Source organism: Macrobrachium rosenbergii, chromosome 9 (genome assembly GCF_040412425.1).
Source record: "Macrobrachium rosenbergii isolate ZJJX-2024 chromosome 9, ASM4041242v1, whole genome shotgun sequence".
NCBI lineage: Eukaryota > Metazoa > Arthropoda > Malacostraca > Decapoda > Palaemonidae > Macrobrachium > Macrobrachium rosenbergii.
In genome coordinates, this window is record NC_089749.1 from 50,860,157 (window position 1) to 50,881,372 (window position 21,216).

At 40.7% G+C, this 21,216-nt stretch overlaps 1 protein-coding gene across 1 annotated transcript in view; it reads right to left on the bottom strand.

Annotated features, from left to right (window-relative positions):
- Positions 1-459: 459 nt before the first annotated feature.
- LOC136841984 (uncharacterized) overlaps positions 460-21,216 on the bottom strand; it is a 41,129-nt gene continuing 20,372 nt past the window's right edge. The window contains exon 7 of the mRNA XM_067109388.1: positions 460-563. Within this exon, the coding sequence (XP_066965489.1) occupies positions 460-563 (104 nt within the window). The remainder of the gene's footprint in view (positions 564-21,216) is intronic.

Sequence of the window (21,216 nt, forward strand, 5' to 3'; positions counted from 1 at the left end):
TATATATATATATATATATATATATATATATATATGTGTGTGTGTGTGTGAAACATTCAGTATATATATATATATATATATATATATATATATATATATATATATATATATATATATATATATATTATATATATATATATATATATATATATATATATATATATTATATAATGTGTGTCTGTGTGTGTGTGTTAACCTTTTGTTTGACGAGTATAGGACGACCTTGTTAAACCATGCACATCTCCACTCTGGCAGTGACCGGCTGTAATCCACTAAGTACTGAGTACATCATTCAGTCTATCGGTCAGCATAACGCACTTCTAACTTGAATACATACCCAACCATTCATTCTATTCAGAAATAAAAATACCTGAGCATAAACACTTACAACTTTCACTTATCACAACAATCGTTTCTTGACTTGTAGCTTCTGTTGTATCTGTTGATGTGGAGAAAGACTCAGTTGTCGTAGTTGTCGGTAGATCTGTCATTTGAAGACTGCCGGAAATGAGTTGCAACACCAGCACGGTGAAGATGGACGCTGCTGGTCTCTTCATCGTGCCCTGAAAATAAGAATAAAAGTGTCTTCTTTACTCATAAACATATGCGTATCTATTTTTTTAACACACCTCGTTCCCTGTTTCCTGATCAAAATATTAAACTTTAAATGTTCATGACAAAGAAAGGAAATACAAAATCTAGATATGAGAACAATGAGCACTCTAGAAATACATTCCTAAAACAAAGACACTCAATGACTACATGTGCCAGCAAAAAAAAAAAAAAAAAAAAAAAAACAGAAGTTAATAAGTTCGGGAGAGTACCCTACAAAAGCAAAGAAAGCCCTCTTGGAACATCACACCAAGTGAAAGACAGATGTGAAATTCAAACATTAGAAAGAAAATTGGAAAAATTTTAAGGAAATGGGAAGTCATTTTATTAGTATTCCATCAAGCGCCATTTTTCCAGTAGGCTTTCCTACCAAGTCAATCATTTTATAGGATCCCAGATACGATAATTGGTCCTCAAAGTAAAAACAACTAAACAGTTACTACGCCTGTACATGTGTTCCAGAAGGATTTGAAAGACAAAATAAAGAGGATTACCGATAGGTAGATTTCGATGTTAATCTGTTAGCCGTTTTGTGATCTCTCAACCTTTTTATGTTCCCTTAGAACTTATATCCACCATATATATACATATCCAACATATATATACACCCTTGTCTTCTTATATCTTTAGTTGCTGTGACCATGTCTTGGTGTTAAGACGAAAGTACTTAGCATCTCATTGTTTCACTCTTTCTTTCGTGGCTGTAACTTTGTTCGTTTTTACCTTTTCGTGATTTAAAATCAAACACATATACATACATACATTATATATATATATATATATATATATATATATATATATATATATATATATATGTATGTATATATATATATATATATATATATATATATATATATATATATATATATATATATATATATATATATATATATATATATATACATATATGCTGATAGGTGCACAATATTAGTTCGTTACGAATAATACTCTTTTGGGATACCTAAGTGAGAAATCACGTAAGACTCATCGTGTATAGCATTACATTTAATAAGAATGTAAAGATATTGAGTCCAGAAATATCCTTGACTTCACAATAATAAAACAATAAACTCGACCCCATTCTGCAGAGGATGTTTGGAGAAGATTGAAGAGCAAAACTGAACTTTGAAATCCGGATGTGTCCTTTGCCTCGCCTTCTTTAATCAAAGTGCCTAAGTTAATCCTTGAAAGCTTTTCTTCTCCTGAAGATTTAATCAAATTAATAACACTTGTGTTGACTGAAATGTTTACAGACCCGACAGAGTTTAACTGTTTTTGTAAAACCGTATCTTCTGTGGAATCTTTGCTCCATTGTAAGTAGGTTGCTTTAAAGTGCCGTAGAGTAAAAAGCAAAAGACCTCGTTGTTTATCGTCATGACAGAAGTTATGTATATATGTACAGTGTATATATATATATATATATATATATATATATATATATATATATATATATATATATATATATATATATATATATATATATATACTTACATACACACACACACACACACACACACACATATTGTGTGTTTGAGAGCGATGCTGGTGAATGTATGCTTATGCGTGCTTTCAGTGAATCCTATATTCCTGAATCTAGTCATCGTAAATAAGATGTGTTTCAACATTATTTTCAACTGTGCCTGGCGTTACAATGACAGTAGAAATGTTTTAATTTCTATCATCAAGTAAATGAATATGGCACATCCTTCGGAAATCCATAGCTTTGAATACCAAGTGACTGATCTGTTGTAAAATTAAGGGAAATATGTGATTCCTGCTATAACCTAACATTATGTACAGAAAACGTCCATTTATTTAATGTTTTAAAAACAAATGTATTAATCAAGTCATTCTCTTGGTTTTGCGCTGACATTTTGAGGTAAAAATCCATTTCAGGCACTTGAAAGTCCGTAATTAGTGAAAAATTTACTTTTGTAAAGGATATAAATATCCTTCTTTCGTCGTTTCCTTCATCATGTTGAAACACACAGCAGTTCACGCTTTTGCTTTCAGTCATTTCCCCATATGAAATAACTGTTAATGACTGAAATCCTTGTCATGTACATTAATCGAAGAAAACACTTCGCATTCCTCATTTTCAACTTCAGACAACTTCCTCGGAACATCGCGAACGTCGGAACTCAGACTTACCACAAAAGGCGTTTGCGTCGGAAATTTCAGGAAATTTGTCTTTCCGTTTCCTCCGTCAGTCTCGGGCGAGAGGAGAAGGAACTCCGACGACCAGCAAAGCTTGGACAGTAATAACCAGAGGGAAGCAGGGAACGTCTGTCAGAGCTAAACGGCTTTCATACTGTAAAATTAATTGTACTGACGGTACAGACCTTGCTGGCAACACATATGTTTCCTCAGGCAGAGGCAGATCAGATGCTATCCCAAAATTATAAGATATTTTTCCAAAGCATTTCATTTTTTTCTAACGCCGTAATTTATACAAACCTCAAAGAATCCCAAAGGCCCTTAAGAGTCAAGTGTTAGGATGGGATTAGCAAATTGAGGTGCTACTGCATGGCGGAAGAGTTGGTCATTCACCAAATTACAGGGTGACAGATAAGGAAGTCAGGAGGAGAGAGAGGGAGGAAAATACAATGTCATAAAAACGAGTTAAGCATATGAGCAAGCATCTTCAGGGAGCAAGCATTTTTAGGGAGCAAGCATCTTTAGGGAGCAAGCATTTTTAGGGAGCAAGCATCTTTAGGGAGCAAGCATTTTTAGGAAGTCCATGCAGATGCAGAGAGGAAGGTTAGCTGTCAAATGGATCTTGCAATAAAAGATGTAAATGAAGAAATGTTACCTGAGGCGAATTAACTCCTGAGTCAGAGGAGTGAGTATTTTAAAGATTGAATAGGAAAGACAGAATATTTAGCAGAGGCAAATGGTACAAGAGTGGAAGAGGTTGGTTTAGGCTTGAGTAAGATTGTGGGTGTAAGCTGGTCCACTGGTACAGTGGTTGGTGTTGTGGCATGCCACTCAGATGTCGCTGATTCGCGTCTCCCCCAGGGCGAAGAACAATCACTGGCTCTGTATCATGATCGGTTACTGCTGCAGTGTGGGGTCTGTGGTGGGAGGTTGAAACCAACATTCTTTGGAAGTTTGAATTTCAAGTCAATGGCTCTTGTGTGCTTGTTTCATGTGAATAGGTTTCATCTACTGAAATAATATAATAACTATTGAGGATGCAAGTAGGGCAATTATGACCTGGTGTTTATAGTGTCTGGAAGAAACAATGTTTTTACGGGAGTGGAAAGAAGAAAAACAGTTACTTTGCACAATGACAAAGTTGATAAATGAATTTAAAAAATTATATTGGCATAATGTTACTTAGCATACCAGGTAAGAGGTAATTGGATTTGACTGAAAAAGTAAAGTAGAAGAAAGAAGAGATGATAGGGTAAGAAAAGTGCGGGTTTTGACAAGGAAGTGGGTATGTGGGTCAAGTGTCCGTTATAAAAGCAATTTTGTACGAAAGCAAAATATTAAAATTAAATTCTTCCAAGCAGTGTAATATGGTTCAGGTATGTTGACGACATAACGTATTTGGATAATGACAGAAGCCTACCCTTGTGGATATAGATAAGTTGGGTGCAGAAAAGCTACCAGTATTTTTGCTGTTGCTGTGCACATTCCTATTGTGATCCAAGCAACACATAAAGAAATGAGTTTCCACATCCATGCTTTAAGAGCATTACATATAAGCGCTCCTGAGTATATTGAGGATGAAATAGATATAATTAAGAATACAGGCAAGTAACTGAAATAGCCTAACTCTATATCAGACAATCGGCAGAAAGGGTTCTTTTGGAATAAAAACTACCATACAGTAATAATGTAGGATGTAAGAAAATTACATAATGAAACAAGCACTTATAAAGGACTCTCCCGACAGTGCCAGAGGATGTGTATATCAATTCCTATGTGACAAATTTTATACTGACCAAGCTGAAATTACTGAAAAAGAGAGTAGAACAGCATAAGATATCTATAAGATAAGCACAGGAGAACAGTGCAATTTCTGTTGACGTTAGTGAAGGCAATCATGCCACCAGTTGCACGAGGGCTAGAAAGATAGTTTATTCCAACAAAACAGTGGAAGGAAATAATGTAGAATGCAATTTTATAAAAGGAAGCTTTGGCGGGAATATGAATATCAACCAAGGAACGTATAAATTCTGTCCAGTTATTTCAATGGAAATATGTAAATGGTATAGATATTAAGGAAGGTAGTTTACCTGGCCCGACAGAAAAGGCATGAGCCACCTACATAAATAAACAAGATTTGTAAATGAAGCACTGGCCTCAAATGGTAATGAATTTGGTTCTGCCCCTTTTATTTTATCTACTTATCGGGTTTGAATATTATTTCCAATTATGTCTATGTTCGTTGTACTGTCACTCTAACTTATATATCATAAATTTCACTCACTATGTATCCGTCCCTTTGGTAATGTCGTAGAAAACTAAACGTGAAATCAACCAGGATTTATACTAAGGTTCCAATTGCTCCTTGTGTTGCATCTACGTATTTGTATGTATAGAGTGAGGTTGGAAAGATATCCTTCTACTTTGAAGAGTGGTTTCAGGCAACCTCACCTTGACTTATTACTTGCGAGCTCACGTCCTACCCCGGGCAAGGATGAGGAAGGGCTGTACATTTCATTATAATTCAAGTTATCTTTAAAATGTATGTTTAGACTGTATATAACTCATGCAGTTTGTATATTGTTATTTTTTGTCTCTTGAGAGAGCTCTACAAAGCATTAAAAACTTCGTTGCAGAATTCTAGTTTAGCCACCAGCTTTGGCAGCCAATCAGAGGCGACCCCGTTTATTTTCCGTCCGCATACCTGGTGGAAACAGGTTGATCTCATAGTCATATCCATATCATCCACTTTCATATCACAGAGCCACTTATGGGTTGACATGACGCCAGCTTAAACAAAAACAACTAAAGAATAAAGTCAGTCTCACTCGAGACTCCTATGCGTCTCTTTCCTTACACCAAATCTGAAATCCTGTGCACTGATACATAGTAGATATTTGACTTTCGTTTGGACTAATTAAGTTCGTCTGGTTACAGCTTCTGCACAAAGGTTTGTGCCAAAGGATTCTTTCATTATCATTTAGTATTTCTAATTCAAACTCTTATTACCTGTTCTAAGGGAGCAAGTTCAGCGTTTAGCTCACTAAGATTCATGAAACAGCACTATTGCGAGTTGCTCAATAGTACGATCTATCATACGGAAGAATCTTTCAGATAGAATAGTTTTCCCGATGCCATTAACTTACAAACACCTGTTTTGCTCTGAGGAGAGATGAAGACGGCCCCTTGATACAAGTGGTGTATCGACAAAAGTCATGCAGAGGACAAACCACAAATACTACAGCGTAGAATTATTTTGTCCTGAGATTAACAATGAAACGGAATTATCTTCATGCAAATCATAAGTAAAACACTTTTGATAGTGCACAGTATTACTTTATAAGAAAAATCACCGTATACGTACAAACACATTATATATATACAAAAAATGGATGTATGTGTGTGTGTATGTGCCATGCTAACTCTGAAACGCATTGAGCAATTTCATACAAACTTGGTATACATATGACTTACTCTCTAGAAAGCAGCACTGTTGGGGTAAGACATCACTAGCACCAAAGGGCACCAAAGGGAGGGGGGAAGGGCTTCCCTGAAACACGGCTGGTTATGCCTGTAGACTTAGGAACTTTACGAATTTATCATACCTAATTTCGGTATAGGCTACACATGACTTACTATCTGGAAAAGAATACTGTGGGGGTAAGACATCAATGGCACCAAAGGGGGTGAGGGTTGGGAAGGGGGTGACAGAAAGAGAGTGAGAGGGAAAGGAAGTGAGCGAGAGAGTAGAGGGGGTATTAGGGAGAAGAAAGGCGGGGAAAGACAGGAGGGTTGGAGAGTGAGAGGGGGGGAAGTGAGAGAGAGTAAAGGGTGTGTTTGGGAGAAGAAAGAGGGAAAGAGACAAGGAGGGCTGGAGAGAGAGAGAAAGAGCGAGAGGGTAAGAGAAAAAGAGTGAGAGGAAGTGAGAAAGAGAGAGTAGAGGGGGTATTAGGGAGAAGAAAGAGGGAAAGAGACGCGGGGGTTGGAGAGAGAGAGAAAGGGAGAGAGTGAGAGAAAGAAGGAGTGAGAGAGAGAGTAGAGGGGGTGTTAGGGAGAAGAAAGAGACAGGGAAAGTTGGAGAGAGAGAGAGAGTGAGAGGAAGTAAGAGAGTGAAAGGAGAGGAAGTAAGAGAGTAGAGGGAGTGTTTTGGAGAAGAAAGGGGACAGAGACAGGGAGGGTTGGAGAGAGCGAGAGGGGGAGGGAGAGGAGAGAGAGAGAGACATTGTGAGGGGAGGAAGTGAGAGTAGAGGGGGTGTAAGGGAGGAGAAAGAGGGGAAAAAGTGAGAGAGAGAGAGAGAACGTGAGAGGGAGAGGAAACGAGAGTGTGAGTAGAGGGGGTGTCAGGGAGGAGAAAGAAGGAAAAAGTGAGGAGAGTTGGAGACAGAGAGAGAAAGTTTATCAGTTGTAATTCAGAGTTATCCCGGGCAGTGCCGGGTTGTGTGTCACTGGATCAATACATTATTGATAAATTAAAGTCTAAATAGAATACATGCCTATGAAATACAATATGTAAAAATCATTCTTCTGACAATGAGTAGAAAACGAAAATACTCTCGGCATTACTCATATCAGGATCATCAAACATGACTCACTGGTTTCTTCAGTGCAAGGAAAGAGTGTTCTAGTATTTGATTTTCGTACATTTTCTTTTGAAGAATAAAAGTTCATGTTTGGAGCACTTTGTGGATTTTCGGCATTTATCTCGTAGGATTGCTTTTCCGGTCACAAGAATAAAGTGTACTGTATTATTCATGGATGTATACTGTCTTGCCATCCTTGCCGCAGTCACTTTATGAATGATTTTCTTTAATAGCGAAACAAATTTGAAAGTAATTTTTCAAATAACGAGTTATATTTCCGACAAGGAATAAAAAATATATTAACCAAATGTCATTTGCTCAGAAATGTCCCCAATTACCATGCTCGATTACGACATTAGTCTAGTTCAAAAGAGGTTCAAATGATACACTGGTGAACATTCACCAATGGTTCTCACTTTCGCATCAAGTACCTTTTTATTAATTCTTGTCTGTACGTCACATCTCCATGCCAGTTCTTTCACATAGGGCCATTATATACTTTGCAGCCTGTCTAAACAAATTATAAGAACTTTATTTTGGTTTGCACCCAGTCTTTTCTCGCCAAGAGATTCGTCGAAGTGTGTCCTGTAACGTCTTTCAACATTTTGCCAGCGTTGTTTCATTATTTATTTATTTTTGGCTGTAAAGGGTGTTTCAGGTCACTTTTGTGTTTCAGATAGTCTCATCTTTGTTGAGGACCTCGTGTATCTGCATGATGTAGTCTGGGTTAAAAATGCATTTCGGGACAAATTTCAAAGTCTTTGGCAAAGATTTTCTATATTATCTGGTTGACGTTTTGCTAGTGTGACATGACATTGTGACGGGTGACGGTGCTGCCATTTTTCCGGAAAGAAATGCCTGCAGTACAGTTACTTCATTTCCAGGATTCGCCGTATCTTTCCAACAATATCTCTTGTAGTAGTCTTTTAAAGAGCAGCATATTTAATTTTAGACTCTATGGCCATTGTGTTGCGCCGTAACAACCAAAAACAGGACGTCTATCTGATATATTAACAGGAGTCTCAGAAATATCAAAGGAAATAATTGAATCGCAGCTCCCAAGTGTCGATCCTGATGATTGAAAACAATTAGAAGTTTTGGTTCTAGTGATAACACAGAACAACACCTGTCGATACGTGAGGATTACTTCGCAGAAATAGGACACAAAGTGTAGTACAGGTGGATGATGCCAGAAAAAATCCACTTTCAGACTGTGATATATTGTCCCTGTATACACGACGTTAAGTGTCTCGACGGATTTTAAGGAGTGAACCATTAATCTCTTGTAGATAACAACATATATCACTCAGCAAGCGTTGTATTTTTTCCATAAGCACGAAAGTAACATATCCTTTATCGAAAAATGTAACATAGAAAGGAAAAAATATCGGTTTCATAAGAATCAGAAGAAAATAATATACGACAAAAACAGGTTAGCAACAAATTCGGTTAACATCATATTTCTAGACGATAGACTACAAAGACATATTGGTGGTGTACACTGACAATCTTTGCAGAGGTGATATAACCTCGTTTCAAATAAATCATGACTGCGATGTGCACAGCTTTGACTTCAATATCCAAAGAAACACAGCGGCCTGATAGCTGGTATTTTCAAAGTGTGTCTTTAAATTAACAACGACAAAGAATTAGTATTTCTGATTCAAAGTTTCTCCTGGAACTTTCTGAGCGTCACGCCCAACCTCTTAAAACGAAAAAACTGACACGAAAACGTTTTCAGTCAACTGATTTACATACAATGTAACTGATCTGAATTGGTGAAGGTTGATGCGTAGATAATTACTTCTCAAATCGTCTTCATATGTTTTCTAATCAGACTTATTTTAAACTTTCCGCGATGTCTAGAAATGATAAATTATTTAAATCGTAATAACTTGGCCGTTAGACGTAACTTAATTCTCAAAATCCCATGTTACAGCTCACTGCTATAGAGGATCGGCCACACACTATCAGACGTATGTGCAACGTGTCATATGATCATGCCATCAGTGCACCTCACGGGGTGCACTGTAGGAATTACTAAAAGTTCTTTGCAGCGTCCCTTCGGCCCCGAACTGCAACCCCTTTCATTCCTTTACTGTACCTCCTTTCATATTATCTTTCTCCACCTTGCTATCCACCCTCTCCTAACAATTATTTCATAGTGCAGTTACACCTTTCGAACCTACTGCTCTCAGTTTCCTTTCCAGCGCTGAATGACCCCATAGGTCCCAGTGCTTGGCCTTTGGCCTAAATTCTATATTCCATTCCATTCCATACAATTTGAGAATGTATGGCCAAGTTGGAAGGACTGACGAACAGTTTAATAATCGTCCATCCAAAATATTTCAGTTCTCTGACGCATAATATCGTTCTGTGGCAGTATAATATTATCAAACATGTTGGACATACGTTTTGATAGTGTGTGACTCGCCTAAGATAAGGTTGAATCAGAATTTAAAATTCAAATCAGGGGGTAAGTTGATATTATACACAAATAGTTTTTTGTGTCATCATTTCCACGAACTGTAAGGAGAATAAGATTTGTAAAGCAGAATACCGTGTGTTTATTAGCACTTATATTTATCTATCAAGCACGCAAAATGAACTCTACATATTCTGCTAAAACTCTGTCTCATATCCCCCCCTCCCCACCAGAAAATTATATTAATCTAGGCTGACGTCTTGGTAGAGAAAGATTTGTGAAGATAAGTTTGCCTGAGGTTTCTTGATGTCCTTATTACAAGTTGTTCTAAATGCTTTACGGGTAATTTTGCTCCAATGTCTCATTTTCTCTATTATGGATTAATTGGGGTTATTTTCTTGCATAATAAGTCTTGATAAAATGCACCAAAAACAAATTAAGCTTTAAGAAGATTATCGTCTTTATCATCAGCGCATTTCTGTCTGAAGTTTCGATTTATTTCCATTCTTTCTGACAGTGACAGCAGTGTTCGTAAAGCTTAAGGATTTCAGTTGTAGTTATAACAATATACCAATATTCAGCACATAAGAAAAACATGGTCTTGACTATCCTCATCTTCAAGGAACGTGATTGTTCTACATAGTACTATTTCCTATGTCACTAGCAGTGTAAGGGCATCAAATCGCCTCTCCTTTCTTGTGTTTCTCTCTTCATACGTACATTAACCACGTCATTCATGTTACTTGTTATTATTTCAGATTCTTTATGTATCTCGTCATATGCATCATTGTACGGCCTTTCCGCCGATATCTACCTTTTACATGTTCCTTAACGAATTTTGTATGTCTTTTTATGCCTGTTAAGAAACACAATTTCTATATGCATGCAGCAGGGGACCTCAGGTCGCCCGCTACTTTTCCGTCCGCCTTTCGCATTATAAACACCTGTCGAGAATAATAAAGAATCAGTCTCTCTCTTCTGACATTTCCTTGAACCTCACATTGGTGTAGCGCGGTTTTGGTCCAGCCATTAACGGACTAAATACGGCCGCAGCCTACCATCAGAGAGCCTTTAGCGGACTAACTACGACGTAAAGTTTAGGCCTCTGATAGCTCCCTCCCTGGCAGAAACTGTGCCATTAGTGGACTAAATACGGCATACCCAAAAGGGCATGTTTTGGCACTTCGTTCGACCACTCGAACAATCAGCAACATTTATGGACTCAATACGGTGCATTTTCCCGCATTTTGGTGCATGAGTAGTAAAGATGTCAGAAGACGAACCTCAGTGTGAAACCATGAGCATCGTCTGTACGCCTCTCTTGGCAACAAAGCCAGATGCGGTCAAACTTCCCCTATTTTCGCGGCAAAACACGGTCTCATGGTTCCTGCGTGCAGAAGCGCACTTTTCGCATGGCGCACATCTCAGACGATGCTATCAAATCCGACATTATTATGATGACCCTCCCAGAAGAGGTGTTCAGCAGAATCTCCCCCTGGCTTGACATGCAACTGGACAAGGTCACATACATGGCCTTGAAAGAAAAACTAATGAAATCTTACTCCATGCCCATGACCGAGAGAGAGCAGCGCGCACTCAACCTGTTATCTCAGCCCCTTGGAGAAGCATCACACAGGGAAGCCCGGGATGAATTACGGGCATTGGTAACGCTGCCAGGCCACAATGAAAACGGGAGGAAAAGGATGGTAGATTTAACAAAAGTGATCTTCTTTCGGTGCCTTCCGCAGGAAGTTAGGCGCCAGATAAGGGATGCAGATACCCTCCATGGAGACATTAACGCCGTTTACAGAAAGAAGACAACACTCAGGGAACAGGACATGTTCAAACCCAGCGTGGTGCTTCTACCACGGAATCTGCAGGCCTCCCTGTTCCTTCACAAAAAATGACAAAAGCGGCCACAAGTAACAGCTGTGGCTGCGAAATCCAACTCCCCTGACCAGTAGGTTTTTCATCAGTGATGAAATTTCCGAACGGCACCTGCTGGTAGATGCAAAGGGCAATAAAGTCGGTTTCCCGCTATCCAGGGAAGGTTTAGAAAAAATACCTGACTCTATACCCGCTCTCATAGCAGCAAACGGAACTCCCATCTGCACATACGACACGACGACTCAGAATATTTCATTCTGGGAAGCAAATACCACTGGCCCTTCGTCATAGCAGAGGTCAAGTTCCCCCTGCTGGGCGCAGATTTCCTAGGATGCCACGGACTTCTAGTCAACGTCGCTAGACAACGCCTCCTCGACACAGGAACCTGCCACTCCTGTCAGCTCTCCACCGGACCTAGAATGCCCACCATCTGCTCCACAGCCCCCAACAGCTGCACGTCCCTCCTACAGGAGTTCCCAGGCGCATTCAAACCAGAGCTACGCCAGTCACCTGGGGCTTCAGCAAAGCACAGCATCTTCCATCACATCACCACAACGGGCCTACCAACCCATGCCAAGTTCCGATGACTGTCCCCCCCCCAGAAGTTACAAGATGCTAAACGGACCTTCGCAGAGATGGAACGGATGGGCATCTGTAAAAAGGCATCAAGCCCGTGGGCGTCTCCCCTCCACATGGTAAAGAAATCTGATGATTCATGGAGGCCCTGTGGGGACTATCGGCGTTTGAATTTACTAACAACTCCAGACCACTACCCCGTCCCTCTACGGAACCAAAATTTTCTCCAAGATGGACCTACTGAAGCCATACTTTGAAGTCCCTGTGCATCCCGACAGCGTCCCAGAAACTGCCATCATCATGCCTTTCGGGAGCTACACATTTTCCTATTCCACTTTCGGTCTCAGAATGCAGGTGCCACATTCCAGTGCCTGATGGACACCATCTTTGGGGATCTGCCGTTCTGCATCTGCTACATCGATAACATTCTCATCTTCTCCAGGTCCCCAGAGGAACACCTTCGCCACATCCGTGCAGTCATGGAACACCTGCAGGACAGTGGACTAGTCAGGTTCAACAAGTGCATTTTTTGGAAAGAAAAAGTAGACTTCCTGGGCCACGAGATTTCCCCAGCAGGAGTGCGCCCCACGGCCTCCAAAGTAAAAGCTATAGAAAACTTCCTGAAACCACAAACCATCAAGGCCCTTCAGGAGTTTCTCAGGATGATAAACTACTACTGGCGCTTCATCGCAGACGTCGCCCACACTATGTACCCCCTGACATCAATCCTGAAGGGCAAACCAAAACCACTGACATGGGAGTCTCCGCAGCAGCAGGCATTCATTGAAACAAAGAGAGCCCTCTCCAGTGCTACTACCTTAACTCACCACAACCCCACCACTGCCCTCAGGTTGACAATGGACGCCAGCAACATCGCCTGCGGCGCAGTACTCGACCAGCTAGTGAATGGCACCCCCAAGCCCTTGGCCTTCTTCAGCCACAAGTTTTTGTCAGCAGAGACCAGCGCCTTCGACAGACAGCTGCTGGCTATCTACCAGGCTGTGAGACTCTTCAAGTACCTGTTGGGGGGAACCGAATTCACAATCCTAACAGATCACAAACCCTTGGTGCACACATTTGCAAAGCCGGCAGATGTGTGATCTGCAAGGCAACAGCGGCACCTGACTGCCATCTCCGAATGCGGTTGCACCATCAACTAGGTCCCCGGCAGGAAAAACCCGGTGGCTGACGCCCTGTCAAGGGTAGAAATCAATTCCCTTCACCTCGGCATTGACTACAAAGACCTGGTGAGAGAACAGGCAGCAGACCCAGAGACGGCAGACTACAGGACGGCATTGATGGCTCTTAAGTGGGAAGATGTGCACTTAGCAAGCTCAGACACAACTCTCCTCTGCAACACCAGCACAAGCCGCCCATGACCCCTGGTGCCCACTTTGAGGAGAAAGCATGTGTTCGACATAGTCCATGATCTCTCCCAACCATCAGGGCGCACAACGACGCTCCTCATGACTAACAAGTTCATCTGGCATGGCATCAACAAGGACATTTGCCAGTGGGCAAGGAGCTGCATCCCGTGCCAGGCAAGCAAAACATCCCGGCACACCGAGTCTGGGGTCGGCGATTTCCCCCAGCCTTGTCGACAATTCGGCCACATCCACATCGACGACGTCAAGCCCCTTCCACAGTCAGGAGGAGCCAGATTCCTCCTGACGATCATAGACTGCTCCACCTGCTGGCCCGAAGCAATCCCCATGGAGGAGGCATCAACAGCATCATGCGCCGAGGCCCTCCTCTCCAGTTGGATCAGCCGTTTCAGAGTTCCAGACAGCATCACTATGGAGAGGGGTCCAGCCTTCCTGTCAGAGCTCTGGGTCTCCTTGGCATGCCTGATGGGTACAACTCTACACGGCACAACGGCCTACAACCCCACAGTGAACGGCATGGTCGAGAGGGCTCACGGCTCTCTTAAGGCAGCCCTCATGGCACGTTGCACCGACGAGAGGTGGAAGGAACAGCTGCCCTGTGTCCTGCTGGGTCTCCACACTGCACTGAAAGCAAATGGTGATGCCTCCCTGCTGAGAAAGTCTACAGGGAGACACTGGCCGTCCCTGAAGAATTCTTCCCACTGTTGGCCGACGGCGCCGACACCCACCTCCTGAGGTTGAGGGAACTCGCATAGAAGTTCGCGCCCTGCCATAAGACCTTCACTGACAGAACCACCACCTACAGCCCACCCGCCTTACACTCCTGCGCCTACGTCTTCATCAGGGTGAATGCCCGCCGGCTGCCCTTAGCCAGGCCATACAGGGGACCCCACCGAGTCATCAGGAGGGCCGCCAAGGCATACCTCTTTGACATCCACGGGCGGGAAGACTGGATCACCATCGACAGGCTGAAGCTGGCATTCATGTTGGATGGCAAAGTACACGAAGAAGAAGGCAGGCACCCCAGAGTTCACCCTCAGTACCTGCCCACAGGTGCATCCGCTCCCCCACCAAAGTGGGATCCCGGGCGGCCCAGGAAACACATCCAGCCAACCCCAGATGTCAGTCCCACCCCATGCCCACAGTTCTCCAGAAGCAGGGGCCCACTCCGACTGCCCCAGAGCCAGCGTGATTAATGTTATTTTCATCCAATAATTGCTCCTCTAATTATTGTCTTTGGAGGGGAGTATTTGTAAGGGCGTCAAATCGCCTCTTCTTTCTTCTGACATTTCCTTGAACCTCACAGTAGTTATGAGTAGATTAATTTTTATTTATACATTTTACACTCAAATACAGGTCTCGATTGTTAATTAGCTTTGCTTAATTTGTGCTTTCAGACAAAGAGGTAACTTGTTTTCCCTGTGAACACCACGTGTGTGGCCCACCAGGAGACCAATAACCAAGATGAACTTTCCCTTCCGTGAGTCATCTGACGAGAAGAGCACACGGTCGAAGAAACACAACTTCTCCCATACGACTTTTATACGTATTTCTCTGTAATCATTATTGTCGCATTTCATTTATGATCACCACTCTATGCATTGCTATGCAAGCGCTCCGATCATGCACTCATAATGTTCAATTGAATCTTCTGTATCAAATTGTATGTATGGCTCTTCTGTGAACAAACACAGACGCCTAAACTTAATCCCTGTTTTGATTTGTCAGAGAGTAGTAACTATGTTGCGGGTCTCGCCAGCCGATAACCTCTGAGAAGATTCTGAAGATTCTGTACATCATCTTCTACAGGTTGCTCTAAGAGCAAGAGCCCGTGCTGACACAAGGCCAACTAAATCTGAAACAACAATGTACATCAAGCAGTAATAAACTGGACAACAACCAGCCTGCATGTCAGTCAGTACCTTCCTTACACCCTGTGAAATAACTTCTTTGGATTCTCTTAGTCCTTCTTCGTCTAAGATCTTTGGCAAGTTGATGTTAAATGGTTATTAGATAAAATGTTTTCTTTGTTTATTATAACTTTTGCATTATGCCTTCCTTACAACACTTACCAAAAATACGTTGCACGTAAATCTATAATTGGTCTGCTGGTAGAAACCATTGATTCATATGCCCTGAAAGCTAAAAAGCATTGAATTTAAAAGTCATTGTGCATGTAAGTATCACTTAAACTGTCTCGTCATATTTGCCTCTAAGAAATGTAGTTTGCAATTACTATTAAGTCCATTTTGAGTGTACCCGAAAAAGTCAGTACTTAAAGCTGAATGGTAAAAGGAACCAACGTTTTACAAGTTTAATCATCAGTCAGAATTAGCCGTTACAGTATTTGTTTTACATAGAATTATGTAACAAAATAATCTTTTAAACCCCTTCTTCATCAATGTATAACTGCAAGTACGGATTGAATCAAAGACTGAAAGCGCTACTAATCAATTACGTAGAAGGCCAAGACAGACTTACAAGCAATGAACCATTGAAAACCAAGGATTGTTGAAAAATGAAAGTAGAGGCCAAACAAATTTATCCCCTCTAACTTTAGTTGTTTTAGATGGAATAACGTGAAATTCAATTGTCTTACTGACTGGCTCTTGAGAGATAGCATTAAGTTTTTGACCGATAAAACCGTGGCATTTCTAAATATATTGTTATTATATTGTGAAACCCGCACCTGCCATGTTTACTGGCCTTGTACAAAGCCACTTGTCGTGAAGACAGTACGCGGAGAAAAATGCAATATAAAATAAAAATGGTTGAATAACATACACATAATAAAGACAATCATATTGCTACATATTTTAAATGTTATTTTAATGCAGATTAATTATTAAAAGAGCGAAAACTATAGGTGTTCTACAGTAACCAATACAACATCTTGTTAGTGTAGCTGATTCGTGAAGACTGTCAGTGCAATGAGATTTTTGTTTATTTTGATGTCATAGCTCTTCAATATGGGGTCCATTGCCAGCAGACAAAACGCTGGTGTTGAGGAGGTTGATATAGGGGTCAATCATGCCTACCGGTACCCACCAAAATCTGGTAAGTAGTCAAGACTGAAGTGAATTGCAGTTGTCATGGTTTAGCCTACTTTGAGACGATCCAAGTCAGTCCATAGCTTAGCTTGACTTAACCCTATTTCACATGAAGATAGTTTAAGTACCCAATACCAGGTATAGGCCAGCGCGGATATTAAAATGAACTAATTTTAATATTTAGATGAAATCTCGCAAATTTTTTTTGGTGAGAGTAACCTCAGCTAGGCTCTTCTGAAGTAATCCAAAGTCAAATAAAATTTAAGTCTGCTCACTTGCTGCGAAAAAGTAGCACGAGCCGGTTAATGACGTTATCTAGCCCGCAAAATGCTAGGTCCGTTACATGGAACAGAGTCAGTCAGCAACGAACTGGTGTTGTGTGCAGAACTCTGGCTGCGGCAATCAAACATGCTTCGCAATTGTGCTGTTAGTGGCTGCACATCCAATTACGAAAACACTTGCACATTATACTCGGTGTTATTTAATCCCTTTCAGCATCAACTTAACAAGTTGTTATGTAGCCATATCAATGCTAATTATTCCACTACAGAAGGTAAGCTGGAAAATCTACAAAAAAAAGACATGAGGATAGAAGCTTACATTTCAAAGGTTAATTATCTAATTAAATGCCAAATTACTTTATAATGTGTGAGGTGCTATGTTCATTTCTCTCTCATTTCTTCTCATTTACTGCAGTAACTTCTGAAAAATTACTAAGTAATGACTTCAGTCTAAACATGATAATAATATTACACAGTCATTTATAATATTACACAGTAATTTACTGACAGAGTACAGTGTAAACTGGCCACTCCTCACCCATATTGTTAACTCTAAGTAAGCTATAACAAGAATAGACAGAAACATTACGTCTATATTTTAATCATACTATTTATATTTTTTCTTTAAATATGAATGATATACTTGAAATTAATAAAGTTAAATAGTGTGACTGAGAAGCGAACAACACAGATAAAAATAAAAGTCCCCCATTAATCACTCCGTTTTCTATAATTTAGGATACTCAGGCTAGGTGATGTCACGACCTGCGCACGCACAGAATTATCTTTTATTAGACTTTGAAGTAACTTGCCCAGTTGTCCTTACAGAATAGGCAAGTGCACCCCTAGTGATAGGCATGAGATTGGTAAATTGTTAAAAAAAATATTTTATGGTTTTGCTCTAAACGTTTTTTGATTCAGCCAATTTAAAAGAAAAAATGGCAGCCTATTTTCTTTAAACCATTAAGCTGTTTGATATTGGAGCTTATGTACTCTGATCTTAAATCTCCTTAACTTGATTAGTATGAAACTGATGCCCAAATATATTGCAACTTTAAGGTTACCGAGCATTTGCCTTCTTTTATTTATGTGGTAGAACTAAGCATCAGCCTAGCTCTGCGTGTCAGATATTTTTCCTTTAAAATTGACGTTTCCTACAGTATTTTGGTTGCTTATCAAGAATTTGCCATTATTTTTTTGTCGGTAGACAGTAATTAATCTGTAACTAATCTCAGAATGGGGATATGTTTTTGGATGCTGACCATCCTGAAATGCTAATGCGCATGCGCAGTGCTGTAGGGGAACTTTTGGTAAAAAGTGGTTTACTTTACCGGGAGGGTCAGTAGGTGGAGGCCCACGGCTAAGTAATACGGCCTACTAAGTTAGGTTAGGTTAGGTTAGGGTACATTAGATTAGTAGTAATAGGTTTCCTTAGCCAATCCTTTCTTGAACATATGGCTCCCTAATGACTTTCATATTTGCAGAACTGTTCCATACAGTCTGTGCGGAGCTGTTACTTAGAAATACTGTTTATTGTTTTATATTCATTCCAACGCTGCCCATGGGAGTGATACTGGTAGGTTGTTTCATAAAACTTGACAGCAAAAGAAATAAACCTCAGAAACAGTCAGTGCACACATTAACACAGGAAAATATTTTCAAGCCCAAAATATGATAATGGTGTAAATTAAGATTTTACCAAAAATTTTTAAATGATGCCCTCTCGGAAATTTGCATTGCAGACTGACCTTGTTATTATCAATACTACAATACATTATTTTCTTGTCACTTAAGTTATCTATATATTTTCCAACTGCTTATCTCATTATTTCATGGATTTCTGGTTGTAAACTTTGAGCAAATCACATTTGTGCTCTTTTTTGACGGCTACCTAGCTTTTACTATGCAAATTTTGTGGGGATCCTGTGGAAATGGGTTTTAAGGTTTGGGGAACCAAGAACTAGGAGTGCTGAATGACCTCTTAGGTCGCAGCTCTTGGCCTTTGGCCTGAATTCTATATTCCAGTCCAATCCAACCAAAAGCAAGTGAATTCACCGACTGGAATGATTTAAATTGTATTAACCAAATGACATGCAGTAAGGAAAACAGCCTACATAGTTCATGTTTGTTATATCTATAGGTTAATATGTATGTCATAAAAAAAGTCAAAGATGTTGCAATGCCAGTTACTGGGAGTTACTGGGGTGTGTCCTAAGAGTACTTATTTAAATTACCTTAGGTGATCAAGGGAGTGAATGGATAGCCTTCCCCCCCCCAACACTAACCTGACCTTATAAGGCATAAGTCTAGAAAATTACAGTGAACTCATGTAGCTTATATTTCCCAAGCTAACCTAACATAAACTAGTATGTTAGGGTTTGCTGAACAGGGAAGGCTTTTTACCCTTCTAGACACCACCTATCCTTACCTGATTAAGAGGAAAACCATCTCACAAATGAGAAAATTGTTGATTGATATGTGTCAGGGCTTGGAGTAGACTGAGATCTCAAAGACTGAGGGGGCGTGGATGAAGACTTGCATAAACATTACATAAATCACTAAGGAAGGATATTTAGGAAGGCTGGACCTTGTAGAAATTCTGGCAGAAAGTACTCAAGACAGGTTAGACTGGACAGAACTTATACCATGTCACACCTTGCAGAAGGAAAACCTGGTTTCCAGAATTAATGGAAATGCATAACCATGTGTCTTGGTTAGTACAGTATGGTATTTTACCTGTTTTGTCCTGGGATGATCTGAAAGTAGTATTTGCCCCACCCTTGTACAATGCTCTTCTTGGAGAGGCCAGTATCAAGTTCTTCTTACTTTCAAGAATCATTAGAGTGATTGCCTTCTCATTAGGAATGTTGTCTATGATCCTTTATATTAGCTATTTTAGCCATTATTGAACTATTTGAATGTTAGCAGTCTGAAATTGAAGTGTCATATGAGTAACTTACCAATTAATTACATAGCTCTAGTTTCTAACTCGTGCGGCAGCCTTTATTTGAAAAAATTGCTGTACTACTTTGAGAGTTTAATGTAGGTGACAAGCCCTGCCCTCTAATGGGAGCACTGGAAACAATTTAGCAGAAAACCTCATCTGTTCTGCTGGCTCTCAAGTAAACACTGGTTGTTTGCAGTACCCTTGTTCGTTGGTTTTCAGTTGAATAACTTGATTTCGGTGAAGTATTATCGCTTATTTTTAGTAGCCTACAAGCTTAGATAGCTTTCTGGATCAGTTTTCCAGTGTTTGTTGTTATTCTGTATGATTCAAGTTCATCTAGTTTTGCTGCTGTAGCATAGGTTACAAACAGAATGATCAAATCTTCATATGACTCTTGTAGCAAGGAGACATATATAATTTGCAGTAAGTGTAGGGTGCAGTAATGTAATAAGGAGAAAACTTGTGCTGAATGTAATGATTGGCCGAGCGCCTGATGCCTGCTCTCAAGCGCCCAGCGCCAAGTGAGCTGAAGTGGAAGGTACTTAAATCTCAACTAGACAAGTTAGTGATAGGAGGAAGAATGTGGCTTCTACCACTGAGAAAAGTACTTCTCTTAGCCTAAATTTATACCTAAGCCCAGGTGAGAAGATAACCTTGCTATTCCTTCCCCCTTCCTACTTTTTCTCCTGCTACTAGCCCTCCTACTTTTAATCCAGATACTCCCCAACCTGGCTCCCTTGCCATTACCAGTCTCGAGTAACAAGGAATTTAACCTAGTAGTGAATACAGTGAAGTGGAGGAGGTGGCTACTTGTCCCATCAGTTCTCCTAGACCAAGGTCACTGTCATACTCCCCCAAACTTGGGAGAAGACATGCTGAAAGTCCAGGGGAGACCGAGGGGGGTTGGCCCACGGGTAGTTGCCCCCCAGTTGAACCTGTTGCATGTTCCCAGGTATCGGCAGACAGTCACTGGTAAGGCGTCATTACAGGAGAAAGTGTCACGCAAGTGGAGGAGGTGGCTGCTTGTCCCTCCGGTTCTCCTAAACAAAGGTCCTTGTCATGCTCCTCTAAACCTGGGAGAATACATACCGGAGGTCCAAGGGAGGCTGGTGGGGTTTGCCCACGGGTATTCACCCCCTCCCCAGTCGAGCCTGTTGATCACTCCCAGGCTTCGACAGACAGTCGTTGGAAAGGCGCCTCTGTAGATGTGTGTTAGTTATCGTCCAGCTCTCAAGACTCCAGCCTGGACTTTGAAGCACCACAACTGCTTTCTAGATTCGTCTTGTCCATTGGAGAGGCATGCAGGCGATGCTGGC